This window comes from Falco cherrug, chromosome 5 (genome assembly GCF_023634085.1).
Source record: "Falco cherrug isolate bFalChe1 chromosome 5, bFalChe1.pri, whole genome shotgun sequence".
Classification (NCBI taxonomy): domain Eukaryota; kingdom Metazoa; phylum Chordata; class Aves; order Falconiformes; family Falconidae; genus Falco; species Falco cherrug.
Genome location: NC_073701.1, coordinates 24,229,733 through 24,255,085, shown reverse-complemented (window position 1 = coordinate 24,255,085; position 25,353 = coordinate 24,229,733). Strand labels below are relative to the sequence as shown.

Sequence of the window (25,353 nt, the reverse complement as noted above, 5' to 3'; positions counted from 1 at the left end):
TAGACTGGTTGGCAAAGCCAGAAATTACCCTACGCAAATATTTTACAAAAAATGAGAAAGTAGCCACTGATGTCATGGTTTCTGCTGTGTTGCGTGGGGGAGAAACAGATTTGATGTGAACTCTTTGAGTAAGTTACTGTAATGAGAGGGTGAAGCAGACTAGATTAATATAGCAAATGCACAGCTTATGAACTAGTGTCTGCTGTTTATTAGAGGGCTTGCCTAAGCGATACAGAAATGTGTGATGCCTACAAATAAAATTTAGTTTCAAAAACTTGCCAGGGTAACGGTTACCAGAATACTAGCTATCCTGCAGAAATGCTTAAGAAAGGTATGTATTCTCATTATAACATACACCTTAGTGCAAGCTTTCAAATAAAAACATTCTCTAAAATATATTATAAATATTGCCTGTAGTTAAATCCATGGGTTTCAAATTTATATGTGGAATTCCATTCTAAAGAGTTTGTCAGACCTGGGCAGGACTCCTCTAGGTTTTACCGGCTATATTCCAGACTATGCCTCTGACTTTCCCCTACACTTTGTGGATCAGTATCAGTTCTGGTTTTTCTTATGTAGCAATTTAAGTGTGATAAGATCTATTAATTTGGTCTTTAGGGTGGAGGTGCACAAACAAGGTACGGGTATAGCCTGCAGTGAACATAAAATAACGTACTTGTAGGAACCTACAGGTGAGAGTGTGCTTGGAAGGAGTACATCCATGAAGGAGGAACTTAGTGCTGCTTAAACAAAATTCACCATGGCTACAGTTTTGGCAGCTAAAATATTATACATGTGTTGTTTGGAATGAAGGTTTTCAGGTGTTGGTTGCGTTAGAAATAGTCTACTCCATGGCAATTTCCTTGTTTACCCAAACATTTAGTGATTATACAATACAGGCAGAAATAAACTGTATGATAACTAGAAAAAGCATGGTGAAAATATTGTGAAATCCCTGCAGGACCATGAAACAGCAAAAGAAAAGAGAGCATGTTTAAAAGAAGTGCTGATGCTGACCAGTCACATTTAAGATTAAAACAAGTTTATCTCATACTTTCTCTGGTGTTTTTTTCTTTTAATATAACTGCCTGCTGTAGCAAGGGATAGGGCAGAGGCCAGGGTTGAATAATGACAAGAAGCAAGAAGGGCATTAAGAATAAGTATATCAGAGAGGCAAAAGGACAATTGCAGAAGTTCTGGGATGAAAAAGAGGGATGGTGAGCAAGATCTGATAACACTGGAGTATAGCCTAATATATAACCAGAGAAAGTTGGGGTTTTTTTAGATACAGTGCCCTTGCAAATGTTGTGCTTTAGACCTGTGGTTCACAGACCTTATGTGGCAAGTTCTCCACAGTCATTCCCGGCTTTCAGTTAGGAGCTTGAGAGTGTGGGATGGCTCTTTAGTAATTTTGAGAGTTGACAGTAGTCTGAAGGGTTTGGGACTGTTCTTTTGCACAGTGATTATTGGGAGACTTGTTAAGAGCATTGTTAAGGGCTTTGACAAGGTGTGGGGGTTCGGCAGGGGAGAGGGCAGTGATTGGAGGGCAAGGAATAAGGTTACAAAATCTGTTCTGTTAAAAAAAAACAACCAACAAGAAACGTTCTGGGGAAAAAAAAAAATCAAGAAACTATTCAGTTGTGGAGTTTTGTCTTGCTTTTTGCGTTATAGCATTTTATCTTCACATGCATGGAGAAGGTACCTGTAATGGTGCATGTTATTTTTTAAGCAAAAATTTGGATCTGATGTCCAGTTCTTATCATCACTAGTTCTGCTTACAAGCTCTGGAGGTTTTAGACAAAAGCACTCCTGACACAACCGATTTGTCTGCACTGCTCATTTATTTTCTCATAGGACACTGTGGTTAAACCACTTTGTTGTTCATACTTTTTACAGTGATGTAGAAATGTTTGCCCTAGGATCTGAGCCATAACCTCATAAGGTGGGAGAGGTTTGTATAACAGTGCCATGACAAAGCAGTTCAGGACTGCAGGATGTTGGAGTGGTTCCCCACAGTAAAGTAAACGGTTTGTTTTAAAATCATTGCAACAGCCATATGCTCTAGAAATTTCCATCCTTTTGAACATTTTTTTCTGGAGAGGAGCAGTGGGAGAAAAACTGAGTTCATATATTTCCAGTTATTTTAAAAACTTCCAATTAGAAGTTCATCAGTTAGTATTCCAGTCCTAAGTAGAAGCTTTTTATTTCTGTTTGACATAAAGAGAATTAGAAAAATATTATACTATATTATATTTGCAACACTGCTTAGAATTTTAATGTTGGAAAATATTTTTTGGTGGTATTGTCAGGAAATAAACTACTTTTCTTCCATCTCTTGATTTTTGCATAATTCCAATGATACATGCATAGATTAGTTCCTGTAGTGAAATCACAATACTGATCTGGGGGGTTTCTTGCCAAGGCTTGTATATCACAAACATGCACTCTTATATTAACAGCAGAAGCAGTGGAAGGTCAGGCTGGATTAAAAGGGGAACACAGAAAAGGTTCTTCTTGGTGAACTGATGCTGTGTGATTATAATCATCAGGATGCTGCAGAAATTGTTCTGGGTTAAAATGGTCAACAGGTAGTAATGAAGCTAAGCAGCTAAATCATATTTAACAAGTAGGAGGAATTTTAGAACTTAGCTCCCTCTTGAAAACTCCAGCCTTGATAGCTGGAAAATTATCTGAAGATTAAAGGTCCAAATAATAGGGTATTGCAGCATATTTTAGATTGGAGTGGACCTCTGCGTCCAACCACCTGCTGAGAGCATCACTGGCTAGAGCAGTTTGCTCAAGGCCTTGTCCAGTCACAGGTTTGCTCTCTGGAAGGATGGAGATGCCACAGCCTGTTGGCAGCCCATTCTGGTGTTTGATCAGCCTCATTACGAAAAAAACATTCCTGATCTCTAATGAGAATTTTGTGTGTTCTGATTTATATCCATTGTCTCCTGTCCCATCCTCTCCAGGAGGAGTGTGTCTTCATCTTCTCTGTTTCCTCTTATCAAGTAACTAAAGAAGCCTTCTCTTTTTCAGGCTAAACCAGCCCAGTTCTCTCAGCTTCTTTTCATACCTCCTGCCCAGTAATAGTAGGTTGTTCTACTTGAAGTAACAGAAGTACACAACTTCTTCAGTTCCACTTCAGAATTTTCTGTGAGGGATACTGTGCTTTGAATGTTTAGATCTTTATATTCTTCTCTTCCTGTATTAGTGCGAACATGGGGGGGGTTCATACAGTATTGTAAAACATGCTGCCTTTCTCTGGGAAGAGCTACTTTGTCTCTCAGAGAAGTTAATGTGCTGTACTAACTTCTGCTAAACATCTGGGGTTTAATAGATTTTTTTCTACATACATGCTGAAAGGTATGTAAGAAGTTATTATTTCTTATCAAAACCAAAAATTTCCAAAGAAATATGAAATCATTTAAAATCAGTACCTCTCATTGTAAAGAAGAAATTGTTAAAGAGCCAACCTTAAATTTAATAAAGTAATAAACGAGGAGAAAGCACCTTTACAGTAAACTGGTTGTTTAAGTATTGATGCACATTGTTTCAAGTAGTGATTTATGAATGATGAGTCAGACTTGGAATTCAAAACTTGTTTGACAAAACAGAGCAAACAATATAAAGATTTTGTGTGATTAAATTGCTTATTGCTTAAGCTCAATTTACTATTAGCTTTTGTTAAATTAATCCAAAAGAAAATTAAATCCAGATTCAAACCCTGGACTTTTTCTGTAGTGATTCGAGTACAGCCAAATAGAATCTGCATTCTCTAGCCTTGAGATGCTCATTAAAATTAGAGTTTTCAGTAAGAAACCACACAGTTGTGAAGGGATTGAATCAACAGCTGGCATTTCTACAATGAGCTTAGAGCTTTCATTTAAGACATTTTGGTTTAGTGCACCTCTGATGATTTGATATATCTAGCTGTGCATAATTTACTGTCTATCATACCGAACATAGGTCTGCCTAAGCCTTTTTTTTTTTTTGGATTTCATAAAGCTCAAAACAGGGCTTTGTCTACCTTATGAGCTGGGAGGAAAGATGCTGCCGTTCCATTTGGGATCTGCTCCAGGTGTGGGTGCCCAGTGAAAGTGGCTCCCAGATAACCTGAAGTGAAGCAGCTGACTCCGGGAAAGCAGTTCACTCTGCAGGACCCCAGACCCAGCTGTTTTGTAGTCCCCTCCAGGCTACTGCTGGAGTGTCATTGCTGCCTGAATGGTCTTTGCAAGCCCTGCTGGGAGGTGGGACGTTTTGCCCACGGGGACTTCTTTCTTCTTTCCTTGTTAGTGTGCATGCACATGTGCGTGTGTGTGTGTGTGTGTGTGTGTGTGTGTGTGTGTGTTTGTAGGTGCCTGGGGACCTCATTACAGCATAGTATTTTAAAAGGTCTTGATCTCTCAAACGCTGTCCTTTGCAGACACAGGCATATAGTAGTGTATTTTAACATTCATCACAATTGCTTAACTAGAATGGTAATGTTAAGGTAAGGTATTCCATTTATTCTTACACAATTTATTTTATATTTTGTGTTTTTAAACATTAAATATCCTCCGGAACTTGAATTTTTCTGATAAGTTGAAGAAAAGCTAAGAAACTTGTTTCGTATCTTCTTCTTTGCTTGACTGTAAGCAGTTTCTAATTTTCTAAATATTTATTATGTCACCTGTTCTTCCCAAAGACTTATTTATTAATGTTTTCATTTCCTCACAGGAAAGCTTTTCTATAATTCACGTTTTTCTGACTAGTCTCAGAATTTTCCTACTCTTTGGTATGTCAGTTGAAAACTGATTGGCATATTGAAACTGGATGGACTTCTTAAGTAATAACCTATTTTCAGCCTGTTTACTTTTTGTTTTTTAAACTTATTTCTGCTTTTGTTGGCTTTTTTTAACTGACTTGGGGACATCTTCATTTAATTGCTCTCCAGGTTGGTGTTTGAACCTTAACTCCGAGGGTCTATAAGAAGAAATTTATTTCTTTGTACACACATGTACAAAGTTATAGTAAGGTACAAGTCAGATGAGCCTCTTAATTACAAAACTCAAAGTGAAGTGGTTGGAATGTGTCTCCCAGGTTTTTTTATCTCTCTACATGCGTGTGTCCTATTTTTTTCCATGTGTAGATTTTGGATACACAGGATAGCATAAATACCCTATTCCTTGTAGTCCCTGTGATCATCACATTAGAAGGTAGACTGAGATTCTTTCTTTTTTTTTTTAATAGACTCAGAACCGTATGAAGCTGATGGCTGACAACTATGAGGATGACCACCTCAAATCCTCATCCCATTCCAACCAAACCAACCACAAGCCCTCCCCTGACCAGGTAATGTGTGTGTCTCTTTTGTTTTAAAGTAATTTTTACTATGGAGGCTGATTATTTTGAGTCTTGTGTAATTTTCCCTGACATTCCTGCAGTACCATGAAACAAAAATAGCATTCCGGTGTGCAGTTATAAACCAGAAAGGGATGTTGTGGTTATGTCAGCTTCACTGAAAACTCCTGAAATGTGAACAAACAGTTCCTGGTACCAAGCTGTTACTAAGTGGGTGAAGAAGAGGGGGCAGACAATGAAAGGGAAGAAAGAAATGTTACTCTGTTCAAATGCAAGACTGGAGTCCTGTCTGGAATATTCAGATTATAGTAACTCAAGTTTACTGCTTGAGTGTGTGGAGTGTCCAGGACTGTTTCTTGTCTTCAGTAGCATGAAATGATGCTCCAGGATCAGCTTTCTGATCTATGGTTTACATATGAGCAGTTCCCTTCATTTCCCATGAGGAAATCCCAGCCTCTGTGCCAAATGAGCACAGACTGCTCCTTCACAAACTCAGCGAGCCGTGAACTGAAGGAAAATCAATTTACCATCTCCAAGGCAGTGAGAAGCCTCCTGTGTCATTTACAAAGCACAGTCATGTGCTTGATAACTATCAGAGAGATTACCTGTCCCTTGGGTAGCACAGAAAATGCCAACATAATTGCATATCCCATGTTGTAATCTCATCCATTCCAGTTTAATTAAAATATTAGCAATCATTAATCACTGCCTTGAAAAAATGAAGGAACGTTTGGCACTCCTCTTTGCCCTCTGGCTCATCTAGAAATTGTTGAGATCTGAAGGAAGGCATCTCACCTTTAAGCACCAGCCTAGTGATATGCAGAAATGATGAGTAAGGTACAAGAGGAAAATGGCAAAAAGCAATTACGTATTCACCTTATAAGAACAGAACTTTAAAAATCTCTTTTCATGTCTGTATCAGAAGACAATAAGAGGTATATAAAAAGAGACAAACAGAAAATAGCATTTTCAAAGCAACTTCCTATCGCATCTTGTTTTAATGCCCAACTCCACTGTAAATTGACTGGCTTGAATTTTCTGCAGTGTTTTTGGAAGACGTTGGTCTTACCTTCTTCAGGAGAGTGCAGTTGTTAATACTGCAAATTACATGGCTTTCCTAAAGTTTGGAGGAAATGTTAGAATATCTGTTGTTTCTGCACCCAGGTGTATAGAGAAAGGAAGCCATTTCCAGAACGTAACTGTAGTACACGCAAAGGAATGCAGCACAGCATTCACAGATTAAATGAGAAGGTAAAATGTAAAGAAAAGATAAAATCTAAACATTTAAGGAAATTTTTGCAAAAAACTCACAGAGGAGGGCAATAGGGAGGAGGGTTTGGGAGGAGGGTCTGATTGCGCTTTCCCTTTGCCTGGGGGCATTTTAAAAGCTGACAAAGCCTACAAGACAGCAAAGAAAGCTGTACCTCAGGGTGGCCCAGAATATCGCATAAGGAATTAAACACTTTATACTACTATTTGTACTTACATATGTGCTTTTAAATACTAACCAACTCTTTCTTTCATTCCCACGCTGCTCTGGGGCTTTTCTCCCATTGCCACCTCTGCACCGCTAGGATGAGGAGGAGGGTATTTGGGCATAACCAGTCAGATGCTCTTAGTTCAGCCATTTTGTTCAGAACGGTGAGAATCAGCTTTTCTGGCCAGTAGAAGAGTTTCCAACAGTCACTCTCACGTCTCGCTCTCATATGCTTTGTGAAACCTGGTTGTGCTCCTTCCCCCTTGCTTGCGTAGTCTCTGCATGAGGGTGTTTCTCGTGTGTTTATGTGTAGTTTGTGATTTTCTTCTTCTAACCATCATGTCATTGTTTCATGATGTTGCGGGGAGAACTTTCCAGGGCATGTAATTGAGTTTCTATGCAAAGCAAACTCTTAATGTGTGAGAAAGGAGGAAATGTCTCTCATATCATTTATCATTGACTTCATGGAGGAAATGTTTTCAGTCGGATTCTCTTTCAAAGCAGTTTGCACTGTAGCCAAATCTATGTATGGTTTTTCAATTCTAGTTAGTAAAGAATTTGCTCAGAGATAATGTTCCTCCTGAAGGTTTTAAGCGTGCTGAGATCTGCTGCCAAGATTGCTGCCATGCATGCTGACCTAACTAGCCACAGATATTTATCAGCTCAGAATAGATGATTCCTGATAATGGACTAGGAATGGAAATTTTCTGTAAATAAAAAAAAAGGAATATCCTCTTAACCTTCCCTTCTCCCCTCTATCTCCCTCGTTCTCTCAAAACAATAGGGCAGAAATTGGTAGCTGTTTGTCATTTGAAGTACCTTTTGTTTCTCTTACATCTGCATTCTCAAATTCCTCTTTTCTGCCATCAAATTGTCTACACAACAACCCCCATTTCCGGAAGAGTAGGCTGAACACAGGCCAGAGCCCTTCTCCTCCCGCCAGTTCTCTACCAAAGAAAATATCCTTTATGGACCGGGAGCCTTGAGACAGTATTTTAAAAATTTATATGAAACTCCTTCTTCACTTACCCTTTTAAGAAAAAAATTTCACATTAGTTTCTCTGCAGTGAGTTTGATTTTTCCCTATCAATTATTTGAAAGGAAACTCTTCTGAAAATTTCTACAGAAATTTTTAAGCCTTGCATTTCTGAAAATTATAACTTTGTATTAGATTTGTAAAATATTCTTGAAAAAATAAGCTACTCTCTGATCTCTTCACACTTGCTCAGTTAACTGCAGACTTACATGTCTGTCTGACTGTAGAGCAGATCCATCTTTTCAAGTCAACCATTTGAAAAAATTAATCCAACTGTGGCAGTGTCAAACTTGAATTTCATGCCTTGGGGTTTGAACTGAGAAAATCTCTTTAGTGGAAAAATTGATAAAGTGCCTCATTAATTTACACTCACTGTTGATTTCACATTCTTTTTGAATCACCACTCTTGCAATGGTTGTGTGTTAGTACATGATGTTGAAAGTTTTAGAGATAATGCTTGTAAAGATCTGCTGAAGCACAGCAATTAAACAGGAAAGATCAGGTAAGTAAAGGATGAAAAGGAAGAAGATGCTCACCATGAAGGTAGGAATAATTCTGATTTTTATTCTAGAGCAAATATGGAGGTTGCGTAGAAAACACTAATAGAAAGATCTTTCGCTTTTTTTTTCCCATCTGCTGATACATTTATGAGTGCGACTCTGCAAAGAGTCTGGTTTCTCTTAGTTCACTGAATTAATGGCCGGTTCACATTAAATACAGCTTATCTCTCCACTTCATACTTGAGGCATTTTCTTCAGGAAAGCATGTTACAGTACATCCTAGACAAAATAATGAGGCAGCCAGCATCCTTGCTTTACATGCATTTCATCTGAGAAACATGTCAGCCTAAAGGTTGTCTTGCATACAGCAACAGGGAAAGTATAAAGATGATTGATGCCTCCCAAGCCAGTTACTCCCAACAAAGTACATGTTTTTAGCATGATATTCCAGTTACATTAAGATAAAAGTAAAGATGATGTAAGTCACAGAGTCCCTGACCTGCTTGTTAAATTAAATGTACGTATTACAATTATTAAAAAGCAACTAATAGCATAGGACTTGGCGATAACTTTGTTTTTTAAAGTTCCTTTAGGTCTGAGGATGTAATCACCTCTGATCAATACCGAAGATAAAATATGTAAAAAATATGTAGAATAGCAAACTGCATTATTTTATTTGTATGTTTTGGGGATTAAAGCTTTTCCCCTCCAGCATTCTGGAATTGACTGAATTGAATATTTAATTATCCCAGTTCTGTATATGACAGCATTATCAGATATAACTCCCTTGAAATGGAGCACTGTTTCTAAACATATGCGCCCTTCCTGTAGTTTCAGGAATGGTAGTTTACATTTTCAGTTTACAGTTCAATGTAAATACCATCTTTCATCCTGAAATAGTCTTTCCTAGCCTTCTTCTCTGGGCTTGTTTCCTTGTTGTCTGAATTTCTTATCCCCCTCTTTATCCAAGCGTATTCCAATGTCCTTTCTCATTAGGATGTCCTTTTGTCTTTCTCAAATACTAAAATGGACTGGCCAATGGCTTAATTAGTTATTATCCACTTTTATAAAAAATAATATGAATTTACACTTTATGATACCCAGTATGTATGAAAGGATTTGTGTGTGTGTGTATCTTGTAAATATGTGCCATGTACGTGCTATACCAGGGAAAGAAGCAGCAAAGCTTCCATACATAAACTTTCCAAGCTAACTCAATTCATAGAGTTTTCTTGTGAAGCACAGCCATGCTACCTACAATGTGAGAAAGTGCAGGTGTGATTCAGAAATCTGCTTGTGTCACCTCTGCCCATCAGAAATGAAGAGGACTGCTTTTGTTGAATGGGTATAGTGGGCACAGGATCACAAAAAAACAGTTGAAAGAGTGCAAGGACACAGGGAAAAGCAAAGACAGAATAAAAGTGCTAAGGGCAAGAACAGAGGAAGAGCAAAACTAAAACTCCGAGAACTGACAGATTTATCCTGGTATGTAATTTATACATACTGTATGTGTTTGAAGTACACATGCTGTTGTAGAGCCTTTTTCTGCCCAACTTCCATGGCTCTGGCTTGCAGTAGGAGTTGGAGCCTAGCAGGTGCTTGCACTAGACAAGCTTTTTGAAATCGTTCCGTGGAAGCATTTTCTATTAACGATCACAGATATGCCTGCTAAGGAGCAAGACATTTGGTTTTGCTGTGCTTGAATTCCAGGAACAGAATCTGAAAATTAATTTTATGTTTGTTAGAGTAACAGTGGAATGGTCAAAGAGCTAGCATTGAACTAGAGTGCATAAAAATGGGGATCTTTCAAAATTATAAAAATATTGGCAAGTTCCTATTACCATAAAAATATTGCAAGACTAAAAGCCTCTTATTTGTGACATTTTTCTTTAATACTTGAGTTTGACAAATTTTAACACAGAAGCAGCAAGTATTGTGAGTTGACTGCTGAAGACACTAGCATAATTTATCACATCTCTTAAGATTTCAGAGGTGATGTCTGTAGTGGGAAAAGGAGTAAGTCATCACAGGGAAATACCTGAATCGTTCTTAAGAACTGAAAAACAGTCAATTCCAGTAAATGTCATACACTCCTTGTCAAAACCAGTATAAAATGTAATTTGCAACATCACCAGATTACAAGTACGCATTGTGTACCAAAGGCTACATTTTTAATGTTGTAATTTGACTTTGCCAAGAGTTTTTTTGGTGGACAAGAGTCATCTAAACTTAAGACCTGAAACAAAGGGAAAGTCGTCAATAAGAGGAATGTTTAATGAATTCCATTTGGATTTTTTAACTGTAGTTTTTAATCAAGAGCTTGTAATATTCTAAAGGTCATCTTTAATTAATATATCATTCCCAAAACCAGGCTCATTCTAAGTAGCCATTTGTGATTATTAAAGGGTAATGGAACTAAAATGACATTTCTGTATTACATTTATTGGGACAAAGATATTAAACAGGATTACAGTAATGATAGAAACAATTAAAACTCACAGAGAAGTTAATTCTAGTAGAGGTATACACAAAAGCCAATTGAATGCTCAAGCTTGTAAGCCATGTGTTTCTAACTTCTATCTGCAGAGCAATTTTGTCTCACCCCTAGGAATGCCCAGGATGAGCATTCACAATTTCCTTTTTGTTGTGGAGAGGGTATTTATTATTCCATTTTACGGCTAAAAAGAAATGCACAATGAATGCACACCTGGTCAGCCAGCATAAATAGCTATTCAAAGAGATTTAGAGGAAAGCTGCAGAAGTAGGTGACAGGCAACAGCCTGAAGAACTGTGACTACTGTGATGGTGGATTAAGAGGAACAGAAATAATGACACTGAGGACAGGACATCTCAGGACTTCATTTAACCTTTGCCACAGCTGTCAGACCCCATGAACTTTTCATCAAGATCACTAGAGAACTAAAAGTGTCTATGCTTTGGGAAGTTTGAGAAGAATATTGGGGGGTTTCCTACATTATTTAGTGCTTGGTTAATACACTGATTTCTTCTAGTAAAGTAAATATCTTATTCACAGTGAGTTCCATTTTCAAATGATTATGTGGGCATTCATTCACTGCATGAATGTGATCTTTCCGTGAGACACATTTTACGCTTGCAACATGTAGAGAGCTGCTCATCCTACTATCACACTTCTAGTATTTTCTTTTAGCTCAGTATTGTCACTTATTACACTGTGACCTCATAAGCCTTTTAAATAAATTTATTTTCAATATGGTCTTTTTAATTGTTAGATCATGCAGAATGGTCAAAAACACCCAGCTTTCATGCCTGGCTCATATTACAATGTAATTTGCTGGACACAGTACTAGATCACGATTCAGAAGATAAATTCCTTCCTGGCATCATCTCCAACCGCTCACTTGTTCTCTTTCTCCCTGTCTCAAATTCTCTAATTGTAAAATGAGCTGCAGTTTTTGTAAAGTGGAAGTTCTGCTTGGGAAAAGTGCTATGTAAGTGCTAAGTAATATTATTACACAGTATTCTAAAATTTTTGTTACAGGGATATGATGGTGATTCTAGTACCTATTTTGAATTTGTTCCCAAAATTATGTTAGATGTGTATTTGATTCAATTTATTAATACGTCTTGTTTTTCCTTCCAAGATCCTATTCGTTCCAAAAAAAGGGAAAATAACCCATATGTTAAACATTTCAAGGAGCTGCCATTCCAGCATGCTGAACGAAGTGCTTTAGACTGCTGCATCTTCTTCACTGTTATCTTTTGTCCTCTGGAAGAGCCATTTCTTCCTCTCTCCAAATATCTACAACCTAGTTGTGTAGAGTATAATAATGTGTTATAATATGTCTGTTACAGTTCTTCATTCATATGTGTAAAAATACTGTGAAAGAATGTCTTATGCCTGCCTTAAAGACATACCCTGTGCAGAATTTGAAGGCAGCGACATGAAATAATCTTACTTAATTAAACATTATCACTTGGCCTGACTGAGAGATAAGATGCCAGATTTGTTTTGTCATACTGGTGACAGTCAGGACTCCTCACTCCCACTTTCCAGATGGGTAGTCCTTTAGTAAGAACCATAATGTGGTGTACTCAAGTAAGGTGATGTAATTAATTAATCATTACAAGGGCAGCACTTTGAATACAGTTGTCCCAGTTAAACACAGGACCTGCTTTCCATCCTGCTTTTCTGGAGCCCTGCTTATGTGGGCGTCGTTGTTAATTACGAAACTAAAAGACTCCTGTGCTGTCAAGTTCAGGCAAGAAGACACAGAGTTCATGGACTGACAATTACTGCTCTGAGGAAGTGCAATTCAAAATCCTTGTTTAGCTACCATACAGTTATCTTTAGCTATCATACAATTACCCATTCTTTTCAAGCCTTTTCAAGCTTTGCCTTTTTTCAGAGAATAACCTTTTCTCCTTTGGCTGTAGTAACTGAATAATGGAGAGCCTTTTGTAGTGACCTTCACACTTTAGCGTAAGTAACGGATCTGTTACGGTGGAGTGAACAACTTAAGTAATGCTTAATATTTTATTTTATGATTAATTTTCTACCATTCCAATTTGAAACCATGCCTTTCCACCTTCTGTCTTATTCTATACCCATACTGGCATGTAATCTTTTATCCAGTAAGTACTGTTAGACCGAGATGGGCCAGCCTAGAGAGGAACGCTGTCCTTAAAGTTATGTCAACTTCTGCTCCTGGTCCTTCCCCTGTTTCTGCAAAGCGTTCTCTTGATAACTTGTTTTTTAGTTTGGTTTTGTTGTGGTGGGTTTTTTAAAAATCTATTATTTTGCTATCTTCATAATTATGTTGTGTTTGAAGAATATATTCTCTGTCTAAGAATGTTGTATCTATGAGCACAAAATAACTGATCTTGATACACTGTTGGTCTTCTTTCTGATCCCAGAATGATAAGACTTAAGATTTCCAGATGGAATTTTGTAATCTGAGCTCTGGGATGAATTAAGTACTCACAACAGAGGTGTAACTGGATCGTATCACTGTCTTCCTATTATTCTTACAGATCAAAGAAGATACTTGTATTTTAAAACATTCAAAACAGATGGCCAGTTTCTTTTTGTAGAGATTTGTGCTTTTCAGCAAAACAATTGCAAAAAGGCCATCATTCATTTCTACCAAATGAGATTATTCTAGGTCTGTGTCTTATTTTCTTTTTTGATGTGCAGCTGAATGTGATCTTGTACTAGTGACTTTATCTTTGTAGCTAGTAGGAACTCTGTACGCAAACATTTTTGTTTCTGACCACTTCCAGGGGAGTTGTTCCTTACAGCTTGTATGATAGTCTGTACTGTCTCCCAATTGCTCTGCCATTTAGGTTTCTTACAGCACTCATCCACACCTCAGAATGCAATCATGCAAGGCCAAAGGCTTCTGCAAACTATGAACACCCTGTTGGTGGCATAAAGAAGAGGGGAGCTGAGACCTGGCCCTCACAGGATAGAGACAGAAGAGGAATAGCTGCAGCCAGGCTTGGGGTGTCGCTGCCAGCACCTTTTAGTTGTCAGTTAGGAGCAAAGAAACTGAGGGAGGGGAGAAATGAACATTAGAGTAGAGAAAGAATCAAGCCCAAACCTCCTTTCCAACATATTAACTATGAAAATAAGCTCAAGAGAAATATGACTAAAATAAAAACTGATAAGGGCACGTAGCCAATCTAGATGCTGTATTTTCCTGGCTGGTAAAGTTCATAATTTCTGATGGAGATGTCAGGATTTACAGTTCCAACCCATAGTAGGCTCACCACAGGCAGTCAGCTACATCTGATTGTTCAATGCGACATATAGATAAGAATTTGTATATTTTTTTTAATATATATATAGATACACACATGTATATATAAATAGGTGTGTTTATTAACAGGATCTTGCATTTGAATGTAGAGCAAACAACTTTCCAGAGAACTCCTAAAGACAGATAAACCAGGCATTTGGTGGCTTTGTGTGGCTTTGCTTTGAAAGTCTCATGTAGCAGGTAAAGAGCTAGAACAGCAGAACGAAGACCCACTGTGAGAGAACAACGAGAGAAAGATTTCTGTCACCTGCAGACAGGGAGGTTATAGTTCATCTGAACAGGAAAAGCACTGATTGTGTTCTCTGGTAGACTACTTAAGAAATACCTTCTGTTTTCTATTAGCAATGGAACAGACAGCAGGGAGACAGAAGAATGCAGTCACTGATACATAAGCATTCCCATGGACACACTCTCCCAGCATATGTGCTGCAATGATCTGCTTTCAAACATAAGCATATTAGCCACCGTTTCCTTTTATCCCTTGTAACAGGAAGAAGCAATAGACAAAATACAGTACAGCAAGGAGTGTGGGTGCTCTCTTGTTCGCTGTTATATAGATAGCAAGTGCTAGAAAGCTTGAATGGATTAAAAATATAAGCAGGTTGTTCTTATTCTCAAGCTGCTATGTTCTTGTAGAGAGGGAAGCAGCATAAAATCTGGTGGATTCTGTGAAATCAAAGCTTGCCTAATCACACAAAAGTTTGATCAGGAGGATGCTATTTAAATCCACAGTGTTATGTACAAGCTGCAGACAGTTGTTAATCTATTTTCACTTGCTGTGGGGATATTTTTTTCTTCTTGATGATACACTAATTTTCAATATCCTAAGTCTGACTACACTGTTTCATAGTTTTCTATAATTTATTATTTAAAATGTTAGCCTGATAACTAACAAAACTTACAGAAACAAAATTCTTAAATGAAGGAGATTTAATATATTGAAGTGGAAGGTTTTAGGTTCTCTGTAGACCTCACCCTACTTTCCCCACCCTGTTCTGCTCCAGAACTAAGCTTCTGGACTGCTGGATTCCCAAGGAGTCTTGAAGACAAAAGAAAACTTAGGCAAATAAAACAGCATTTCAGTTTTATATTCTGATTCTCATCTTGCAGTTAAGCCAGATTTCTCTCCTTCACCTCAGCTAAGAGAGAGGCATATGGACGGACTCTTACAGAATAAAATGATGCGATGCGTGCACAGTGCAGTTAGCTATGTTTTTTGCAAGTAAGGGATTGATGAAACAGGTAAAATTCAAGCTGTATGTAGACAACCCTCTTTAGCTGTGCTGAGGTACCTCATTCCTGAACGTTTGTATTCCCCCGTGGTCCAGTTACAGCCTTCTCACAGTCCCCCCAGTGTATTTCAGTTCTCAGCTACAGCAGTCCCTGCTATTCCGCACATGCTTCCCCGCAAGCTTTTGCTCCACAGCCCATGTAAGCAAAAGTTGCCAGTGTCATGAAAAAGCACTTCTGGATTCATTATGTGTAAAAATATTTTTTAACTACTCACTTATTTTCAGTGCTTTAGGAATCCTACCAACCCACTGCAATTCTTTGCTTCATCTACATTATGGGGAAAAGATTTTATTTAAACAGAGGGAACTAATGACAAAACTACTTTCCCTGTTTTGTGTTTTCTCTGTTCTTTTTTTTCTGGTCTGGATTTTTCCCAAGGTGAAGAGGGTGAACTCTGGAAATGATTAATCCAAGGGATTTGTTCATGGTGTATAAAAAATTCAAAAAGAATTTGCTATGTAAAAATTATTTCCTAATTGATTCTGTCAGAAATGAACTGAGTAAGACAGCTCTGTCAAAACAGCCAGAATCTCTTTCAGCTCCTCACGCATGTTGTTTTGTTTTGGTTTGGTTTATGAGGAGAAAATGATAAAGGTTAGATGTAAATCCAATTTTTTGTCTTTGAAACAAATGTAAAGGAAACTGAGCCTGTCCCTGAGCTTTTGTGTTGTGGTCTTCTGAAGAAACCAAGTATCTCTGTGCAGAAGTGAACTGAGCTGAACTGAACTGAGGTCAGGCTGTGTCTTTTTGAGAACTTTCTTCTGTTTCCATTTAAAATAATGAAGGGAAGACATCAGTGATAAATTGTTCTGAATTTGGGAAAGCTTTGCACTGTCTGAGCCAAATTCATGCCTCATAAAACTGCATTGCATTCAATGGTTACAAGATGATTGTAGTTGAACCCTTGTGTTTGTTGCCAAACACATACAAATGGTCCGAGCAAGAAGGCGTAATTCACTTGCCATGCAAATACTTCCAGACTGTATCATTTGGTATCTTAGTTTATTTCCATATCTCCTGATACAAGATATTTTGCTGTATAGGCAAAATTTTCTTGTCTAGTAACATCTGTAGTAAAACCCAGATTCAGGGAGGCATCTGAGGACCCACTATGATCCACTTCATCTTTTGTTAGATTTGTCAGGTCCTCCTTGGAATAATTACTTTTTAAAAAACTTATATATTTGCCCAGACTTCAAGCCAATCTTCTCCTATGCAGTGGTAGTTTGGGAAGTAGGTTTTGTTGGGTAGCATAGTTGCATCTGTATGTAACGAAGTTCGAAAGTAATTTTCCACACTCACATGGAAAATGTGATTGATGGGAGATAAACATTTAACTTGTTTTCCAGGCATACTTATTATGTCCAGTCTGAAGTTTTGAGGGGATCTTTGGTGGTGTTTTCAGGTTTTGGTTGGGTTTTTTTTCAGAATTCTGTAAATTTTTTTTGTGCCTTTGCAGGATCTACAAAGAACACTCAAGGTTCATAGACCAGTCTAGAAAGCTAGAGCATTTCCCAAATCAGATAATTCTTTGGAAGCTTTCAGATTCATTCAGATTACATTTCTTTGTAACACTTTTGATACAAAACCAGTGAAAATTTGACCTCATTATTTACTTTGACCCCAGCACCACTTGTCAGTTCTTTTTTATTTTCTTCTTGATGTAACTGTTCTTTCACGGATTTTTCTTAAATATTTAAAGATTTATGCGTAAGTTGAGGATAATCTACTAAATTATTTGATTGCAGAATGAAGACCACTTATCTGCATGACTGCTGTTTAGCATTATGTAGTGAATATATACATGCAGCATATGTGCAGCAGGACAGTCAAGCTAATAGGAGAGTATGACAGCAGTCAAGCCAGTACCAAGTGTACATATGGTACTTTGTATCTATATTGCTGTGTCAAGAAGATGCTTCTTTCTCCTTTTTTTTTGCTTGCTCAGAGAAAGCACGGGCACCTATCTGTAAGAATAAGATCACTGCTGTTCATCCACGATCAACATGCATGTTGATGCATGATTCTGATAAGTAAGGCAAGTTGTGTAAGAAGCTAACTTTTACAAGATCAGCTGATGTAGCTGGAAAAACAGACTAGCTTTTAGGGGTGCATGTAAGACTTTCTTCAAAACGGGAGCTGCAGCTTTATTACTAAATAGAAATTTGAAAGTATTCTCAGAAATTAACTAAGTCAAGCTAATTATTTGATTCTGCAAAAGAAAAGTGGTTGCTTCCTTCAGAGAAGAAGGAAGTTTTAGCAGGGAGAAAGGTGACCAGGTCATGAGCCCTTCTGCCTGGAGAACCCATAATTTAAAGTTGGTGGTTGTGGTGAATGACTCCTATTACACATTGATTAAAACCATACTTTATTCTGCAGACATCTATGGAAAGTCAATATTACATTTGTCTCAGATCAACGCTGCTGCACTTATACCACCCATTCGCTGGTTTTCTTTTTCATATAACCACCTACATGTTTTTGTGTATTTACATTAGACACTGCTCAGACAAACTTTTGGACACCACCGTCTCTGTGTATTCATCTTTCACAGGGAAAGTGACCAAACATTTAGATAGAAACTGCATTCCATTACAAGGACCTTTTCTTATCTATGCAGCATATATATACATATTTAAATGCCGACTCTTTATCATAAAAAAACTTCTAAATACAGTTACTCATATTTCAGCTGACCATTGTACAGCAACAGCAGGGCTGTCACTGAAGAAGCAGTATTGATTTCATTCTAAAGCATTTTTTTGCCCCAGTGACTTGCAAAACTACAATTAGATTCATGTTTGTCATGCTCAAAGATAAAAAAAAAATATATCTGTGAAATCTCAAGAAACCAGAACATGTTGTTTCCAAGTTGAATGTGTTTTGGAATATGTTCCCAAATGTCTTTATCAGTTGGTGGAGATGGTTTGGGTTTGTATCAGAGATTTGTCAGGCATTTCATGTTTCTGCTTCAGAGTTGTAGTGATTGCCTTTTTTAGTGAAACACGTTGTCAAACTTAGCTGGCCATTAACAATATTCTGAACTTGAGGGTACATTAAGCAGACTTCATTCCACGCATTGATGAGGATGACCTAAACCTATCAGGGCAATTAATGAATCAGGGCTGCTTTAGAAGATATTCCTGGATTTGGTCTGCTTACCCGTTGTTTTCCTAGAAAGCTCTGCAGCTCTGAGCTGATCATGAGAACTCGATGTGGTTTATGAATCCAGCACTGCCCTGCCTTTCCACTTAGCAAATGCTCTTACACCCTCTTGAGATAAGGCAGTGGCAGCTCTGCTGTGTGGGAAGCACAGTGCCCCTTGCTAAGTGGCTAGTTCAAATTAGATATGGCAGGAACGCAGATATAAGGGCATTTCCTACTTGACTGGCAGGGTTTAATGGATCCCAAGTGAGAGGAATGATTGCTCTGTGAACAGCTTTGGGAAGGCTGCTAGTTAAGAACTTTCACACGCCTCATTTGGCCTGTTTCCAGCTTGAGGTAAGGGGGAAGGGTACAGGAGGAATGTGTTTCAAAAGGGGACTTGTCCCTGGGCAGTCCAATTCCACTGTTATATGAAAATCTTCCATCGTTTCTTGCTAGATAGTGCTGCTTTATCGGGGAGGGTTTCTGTTCACAAAGAATAACCAGGAAGGTTTGCAAGTCAGATTCTTTTCAGACTGGAATTTGCACATCTGGTGGATATTTGATACACTGCAGTATCTGAAAAGAATACAAGGCAGCTACTGCATTGATCAGGCAGCTAGTTATTAGACGTTGACTCCTTAATTTTCACATTTTTACAAAACAGTATTTTTTTAAGATGTGATATTACATCACTGTACCCTCTGTGGCCAAACTGAATAGTAAGACAGATAGGAAAGACATCAGTTAAATTAGAATCACCAGTTTTCTTCACCTGCACAGGTGGTTCACTTTCAGATTGTAACCTAGGTAACTCAGATTATAAGAAATAGGGGTAAACAGCACAATTCAGCAAACAACCAAAGCTGCTGGGATGTAATAGGCTAAATACAGTGTGCTTAGTGTGTTGGTGCTACTGAAGTATCCCTTCCTATTGCCCTGTATGCAGGAGAGCAGGCTATTCTTCCCTTCTGCAGTTTGCAATCTTCATACATCGAACCATTGTTTTGATATGTGTATTTATATCTGCAAATAGATGTTGCCCCAAGGCTGCACATAGCAACAGGGATTTTAATAAGGCCCATGAGCTCACTCTCTCTGCAGGTTTCTTGTCTGTCTCCTCTACCGTGGCTGCCATGTTGATGTGGCTTTTTGTAGCTGCTGCCACGCTGATGTTCTGCTGTAGGCTGCTGAGTGGAGGACAAGGAGCCTGACATTAGTTAGCTGCTTAGCCATGGCTCTCAGATCCTCTCACTCTACAGAAATGAATCTACATAGAACAGTGTTAGAAGCAAAATAAGTGAGCCCTGACAGCCTTATTAAAAGGGGTCGAAGCCAGAGTCTTTGTTGAAAGTAGCGCCAGCACCCTGCTTCTGTTGACTCAGAGATTATCTCACTCCTTATTCATTAGCAGGGTCAGAGGTGTCCCATTGAAAAGATATCCCTGGCCCACTAACAAACAGCAGGTGCAGCCCCTGCCCAGGAACACAGACAAGTTGCCACTATTGTGGCAACGCTTTCCAGCTCTCCTAGCTGGTGCACATCAGTGCCTGTGGCTTCAGCACCTCATTTTATGGAACAGAGGCACTAAGCCCAATTCTTCCTTAATTTTTCATCAACCGTAAACCCTTGAGATTTGTATTACTGCGGTTTTGAATATATGCCCACAAGCACCTAGAACAATATGAAGCAGTATTCTTGTGGGAGGGCATAGTGAGGGATTCCTGGTATGTATTTATGCACTTGAGCTCTGTATTTTTGTAAAACAAATGAAAAATGGCTCTTCAGACACTTTTTATGAGAACTGGATGACTTCAGTTTGGATAGCATTGAACAAGGATTAGATGCGGATTGGGTAAAGTATAAGAAAATGAAATAGTACTTATTAAAGTCCTTTGATTTTAGTTTTGTAGTCTATTGTATAGAACCTGGTTTGTATAATAAATGAAGGTCATCGCCTTTTCAAAATTACAGAAGACTATATCTTAACTTTAGAAAAGATTATAGAAAACTGTATGTTAACTTTCTGGTGAAGATATGTCTCTATCCAATTTCTACAGTAGAGGTACATTCATCTTAGAAAGTAGAATCATAGGATAACAGAATTGTTTAGATTTGAAAAGACCTTTAAGATCACGGAGTCCAGCCATTAACACAGCACTGCCAAGTCCTCCACAAAACCATGTCCCTAAGTGCCACATCTTGGCATCATTTTAAACCATTCTCTTTAGTAAGAACATGTTTATTGCATACTTAAGTTACAATGAAATGTTTGTTGGCAAAATGAGTTAAAATCTACATTGCCATTGCCTTAGTTGTGGACAGACACCTGTTATCAGAAAAATTAATTTTCCCTAAAGCAGGGAGTTGAAATAATTGACTGAAGCACTGCTGGATAGTCAGAAGAGTTAATGCATTCAATTTAATATTGTTTCATTTTTCACCCATATCATCATTATTTCCTATATTAATCGGACAGCTGTCATCACCACACCTCCTTCCCCTAGTGTGCTTGGTTTCTTTCTGCTTCAGCTAGATGGTTGCTGGGTCATGGGATGGCAGTACTGGGAGGGAGAGAGGGTGTTCAAGTTCCTTCCAGTATGAAGCTGAACAAGATTGTAATTTAGAGACTGGTCTTTGCCTTCACCAATGCTTGGGTCTCAGGCTGTTCCTCACTGTTTCTGTTCTCTTATTGCAGATAATTCAACCCCTCTTAGAACTTGATCAGAATCGCAGCAAGTTGAAGTTGTACATTGGACATCTGACAGCCCTCTGCCATGACCGTGATCCCCTGATTCTGCGTGGACTCACCCCACCTGCTTCCTACCACCTGGATGATGACCGGGCAGCTTGGGAAAAAGAGCTGCAGAAGATGACCCCAGAGCAGGTGAGTGTGTCATCTGAAGTTCTGAACAAGGGCCTGAACTGTTGATGTAGGTCTTACTGATGTGCCACACCGAAACGTTGGGAAACCATTCTGTAAGTGGTGAAAACAGGTAGCAATGTTCCACTCTTGAGCTGATCGGAGGAGTCAGTAATTTTTTGTATCACTGACACTTATTATGGAATCTGATCTGTTCTTTTAGCTGTATTTGAGGCCATGCATCTACACACTCGTGGGAAATCAAACTGCAAGATACCACTTTTGCCATGTTTTACCTGTTAACAAATTTTAGCTGCTCTCTATAACTTACTGTAGTCACAGAGGTCTTAAATATTTTTTTAATGACAGTAACCATTTATATTTTAATTAGCACATTTTTATGAGTGACTTCATGTAAATGAATACGATGTCCTTATCTTCTGTTACAGTAAGTTCTGCCAGTAATTTTTTCTGCTTACCACCTTATCTGGATACCTAAATCAAGATTTGGACCCAGTGTACTAGATGCAATACCCCCACGCTTATGCACACATAGACACACACACAGTGATTTCAGAAGTCCAATACTGTATTTCCAGGAAATCTGGAATACAGAATTGAAAAGGTTTAATAAAAGCTTGTCCGATAAAGTCTCTACAGAGACCGTTAATCTAGCCACTGAACAACTACTGAAATAATCTTCCTTTTTCCCAGCTCTAGTGATGTCCTGCCTTCCTTATTCCCTTTGCTGGTTGTTTTTATCTCTTGATTTTGGACTATAATTCATCATTCCCCACAACCCTTTTTTTCTCATTTCTTCTTATTTCTCATTTCAGGTTTTTTAAATTTTACTCCTATATTATTGAATGCTTTTGAGCTTGTTTTTTTTTAGTTACACTACTGTAAGGAACTTGTACCAGAAATAAATGTGACTGACTTTGTCTTTTTGACCCTGACTTTGGATTATAATGCCAATTCTTTCACTGAATTATTCACTTTCATATGTCTATACCAAACTCTATCCAGCATGCACACAAACTAGTCTAAGGCCTATATAGTTAAAAGTGCATTTGCAGGTCAGTGAACACCGTCTTGAGCCAATTTTAATCCAAAACTTGGAGAGAGCAGCTCAGCAGCCAAATTACTGGAAGCCAACAGAAGCATGTGTAACAATTCAGAAAGAAGAGCAGACCTCTGGAGGTAAATATGCCTGTAACAGGGCCTTGATGGTAAAGGACAGTTGATCTCTATATTTGTCAGATTGGGATGAAGCAGTGGATGACAAACCCTGTAGTACATATGGGAGGCACCTCTGGAAACAAAAGTAGAGGCTGGATGTGGACAAAGCTTGGATATCCCTGAAATAAACTAACTGGTTTGTTATAGCTGTGATGGTCTTTGAATATAATCAGGACCTGTGAGGGTAGGTGATGTCTTCTATTTTATCAAGAGATGTAGGTAAAGAAAACAGAAAAGGCTTTCTTTGGCAGGTTCTTCTGAATAGACAATCAGCCCAAAAGAGCATCTGTTTTTTCCAGTTCTGTTTACTGGTCTAAAAAAAATATAATATTGCTAATTCAAACTTTGCTAGTTCATTAGCAACATTTATGGATTACAGAGTAAAGAAAGCATTTAAGTATAAATTGTGACAAAAAGTATTATCTAAGTTGTCCTGGAGAAGAGGAAAAAATGTATTTTTCCATCCCCTCCCATTATTGTCTTAATTCTGCATTGCTGTCGCCACAGTTTTTTAAATTTGCTACTCCATTTGTGATTCCCATGCATAACTAGCATCTGCTAAAATAAAATGTAGCAGTCTCTTCTGCTTTCCCATACTCACTTAGATTGTATTTAGCAAGCTTCAGTTGAAAACACAAACTAATGATATATTTCAATTTACAAAGCAGATTTTTCATTTAAGTCGTGGAGCTTTTCTGTTTCTAACTGTGGAATTTCCTTTGTGCTTAAAGGATTCCCATGGGGGGTGGGAATCAGCACTCCAGATTCGCAGAAGCCCATCACAGAATACTCATTTTGCATCTTTGGAATTTTAATGAGTTTTGTAAATTACTTCAAATCCAGTGCATTAAATTCACTCCTGTCCCTTCTAATATGATCTTCTGTAGATAATGCTTCACAAGCCTCAGTGGGAAAAAATTAATCCTCTTGAGTGTTAAGAAGTGCTAACATGATTAGGGAGGATACATTTCACTGAACACCAATAATATTTAAGAATGATGCCAATGTATCCATTTCTCACCAATGAGATTATTTACTTCGGTTTGGTGGGTTTTTTGATAAATAGTTGAGAAATCATTTTCATACTGCTGCTTTTGGAGCTGTGATTTCTCACTGCAGCAACTATTACTGGCAAAGGTTGATCCTGCTGTGTTTCATCATAGCAAATATACTGTGTAGGTGTCTCAGACCTGCTGGGGAGGCTCAGTTGCACATAGTAGGAGTTTTCTGTGGCTTCTTCTGGTAGGTAAAACTAGTGTATGAAGTAAATGTAAGCTTTTCACTCTTCCAGCACATCCACAGTGACCGACAGAAACTAATGTACAAGTTGTTTGAAAAGCATCTGCCAGCATCAACATCATGGTTCTAAGGAGAATGTATTGCCACATAAATAATTTTGTGGACTCTCAGAGTTTGACTGATAATTGATACCTCTCATGTATAATAGTTTCTTTATGCTACCATTAAATTCAGCTATAGCCCTTAGTGACTTCAGTTGATTTTAATCAGAATATGGGGCCAAGATGCTATACCATTCTTTGCTGGCATTTTATCAAAGACATTTTGTGAAGCTGACTTGCTGTAATAAAATTTTGGTCCATTTGTAATGAAGGCCTGAAGCCAGTATTCTATGAGTATATGGTATCTCAAAACCTAATCTAAACTAGTATACTAGACTTAAGTTTTGGACAATAAAGTATCTACAGTGCTTGGAACCATGTCATTAAGTTATTCATGTGGTGGAAAATATTCTTTTGGGTCAGTAGTTCTGACCCAGTGTCCTCAAAGAAGTTAACCAGCAGTGTTTCTGGAACTGTCCTTCTTTGACCGGTTCATGTCCTGTTCAACCTTTCTTATTAAAAAATTGAAGTTACCAGAAGGAAGGAAGAATGTTCCAAGTCTCAACACTGAGAAATAAAAACTCCATTCATTCATCACAAATAACTGCCTTATCCTAGCAATTTCTATTAAATACAATATTTTCTTTCACTTTGTCTTAAACGTATCATTATGTTAATATTCTTGGGCTCTGTAGAACTACTGCAACATTTCACATTTCAGATAGTTGCCTTTCAGTGAGGGATTTTATTTCTGTATGAAAGGAAATGACATTAAGAACATAATGATATGGTCCCCATATTTATTTATAGTTTGGTTTTTGTTTTTCTCTTACCTTTACAAAAGGAAAAAATGGAGTTGAAACAGGTACTTGCTGAAAATCATTTAAGTATGGTGGTAGTGGTGTTCTGTGGTGTGGTTGGAAGGCAGCAATACAAGAAAATAAAAAAAAGACAACAAAACAGAACAACCAGATATTAGTAGTAGGCAACAGCATTCCATTAATAGCTTAAGCACTATTACAAATGTTTCTTACTGCTTCAAATCCAGCTCTAAAATATGCAGAACCTCATATTATGGAGAGCTTCTTATTTGCAATGGGTCCTACAGTGACAGTCATTCTGAAAAAGTATTTCTTCCAACAGAAGAGGACCTATCTGATTAAAATAATTTTCTTAACCGTCAGAGGAGGAGGAGAAGGCATTTTGCTCCCTGGCTCCCAGCTGTCAGTGGCTCTTCCCAGCCATGTCCAGCATGTCCTGGCTTCATCCAGGCTACTGAGGGTCCTGCCAGTTCTGCTGGCTGGCAAGCACCATTTT

General features: G+C 38.1%; 1 protein-coding gene across 11 annotated transcripts in view; it reads left to right on the top strand.

The window, feature by feature from the left end:
- The window catches only part of ERC1 (ELKS/RAB6-interacting/CAST family member 1), a 304,473-nt gene that overhangs the window by 264,964 nt on the left and 14,156 nt on the right, over positions 1-25,353 (top strand). For 3 of the 11 annotated variants that reach the window (XM_055711656.1, XM_055711651.1, XM_055711652.1), the window contains 3 exons: positions 5,233-5,334; positions 21,293-21,481; positions 22,534-24,338. In XM_055711656.1, the coding sequence (XP_055567631.1) occupies positions 5,233-5,334; positions 21,293-21,481; positions 22,534-22,701 (459 nt within the window). In that variant the 3' untranslated portion in view covers positions 22,702-24,338. Of the gene's footprint in view, positions 1-5,232; positions 5,335-6,917; positions 6,985-21,292; positions 21,482-22,533; positions 24,341-25,353 lie in introns of those variants that run through there. The other 8 variants (XM_055711657.1, XM_055711655.1, XM_055711653.1 and 5 more) reach the window with 5 other exon arrangements.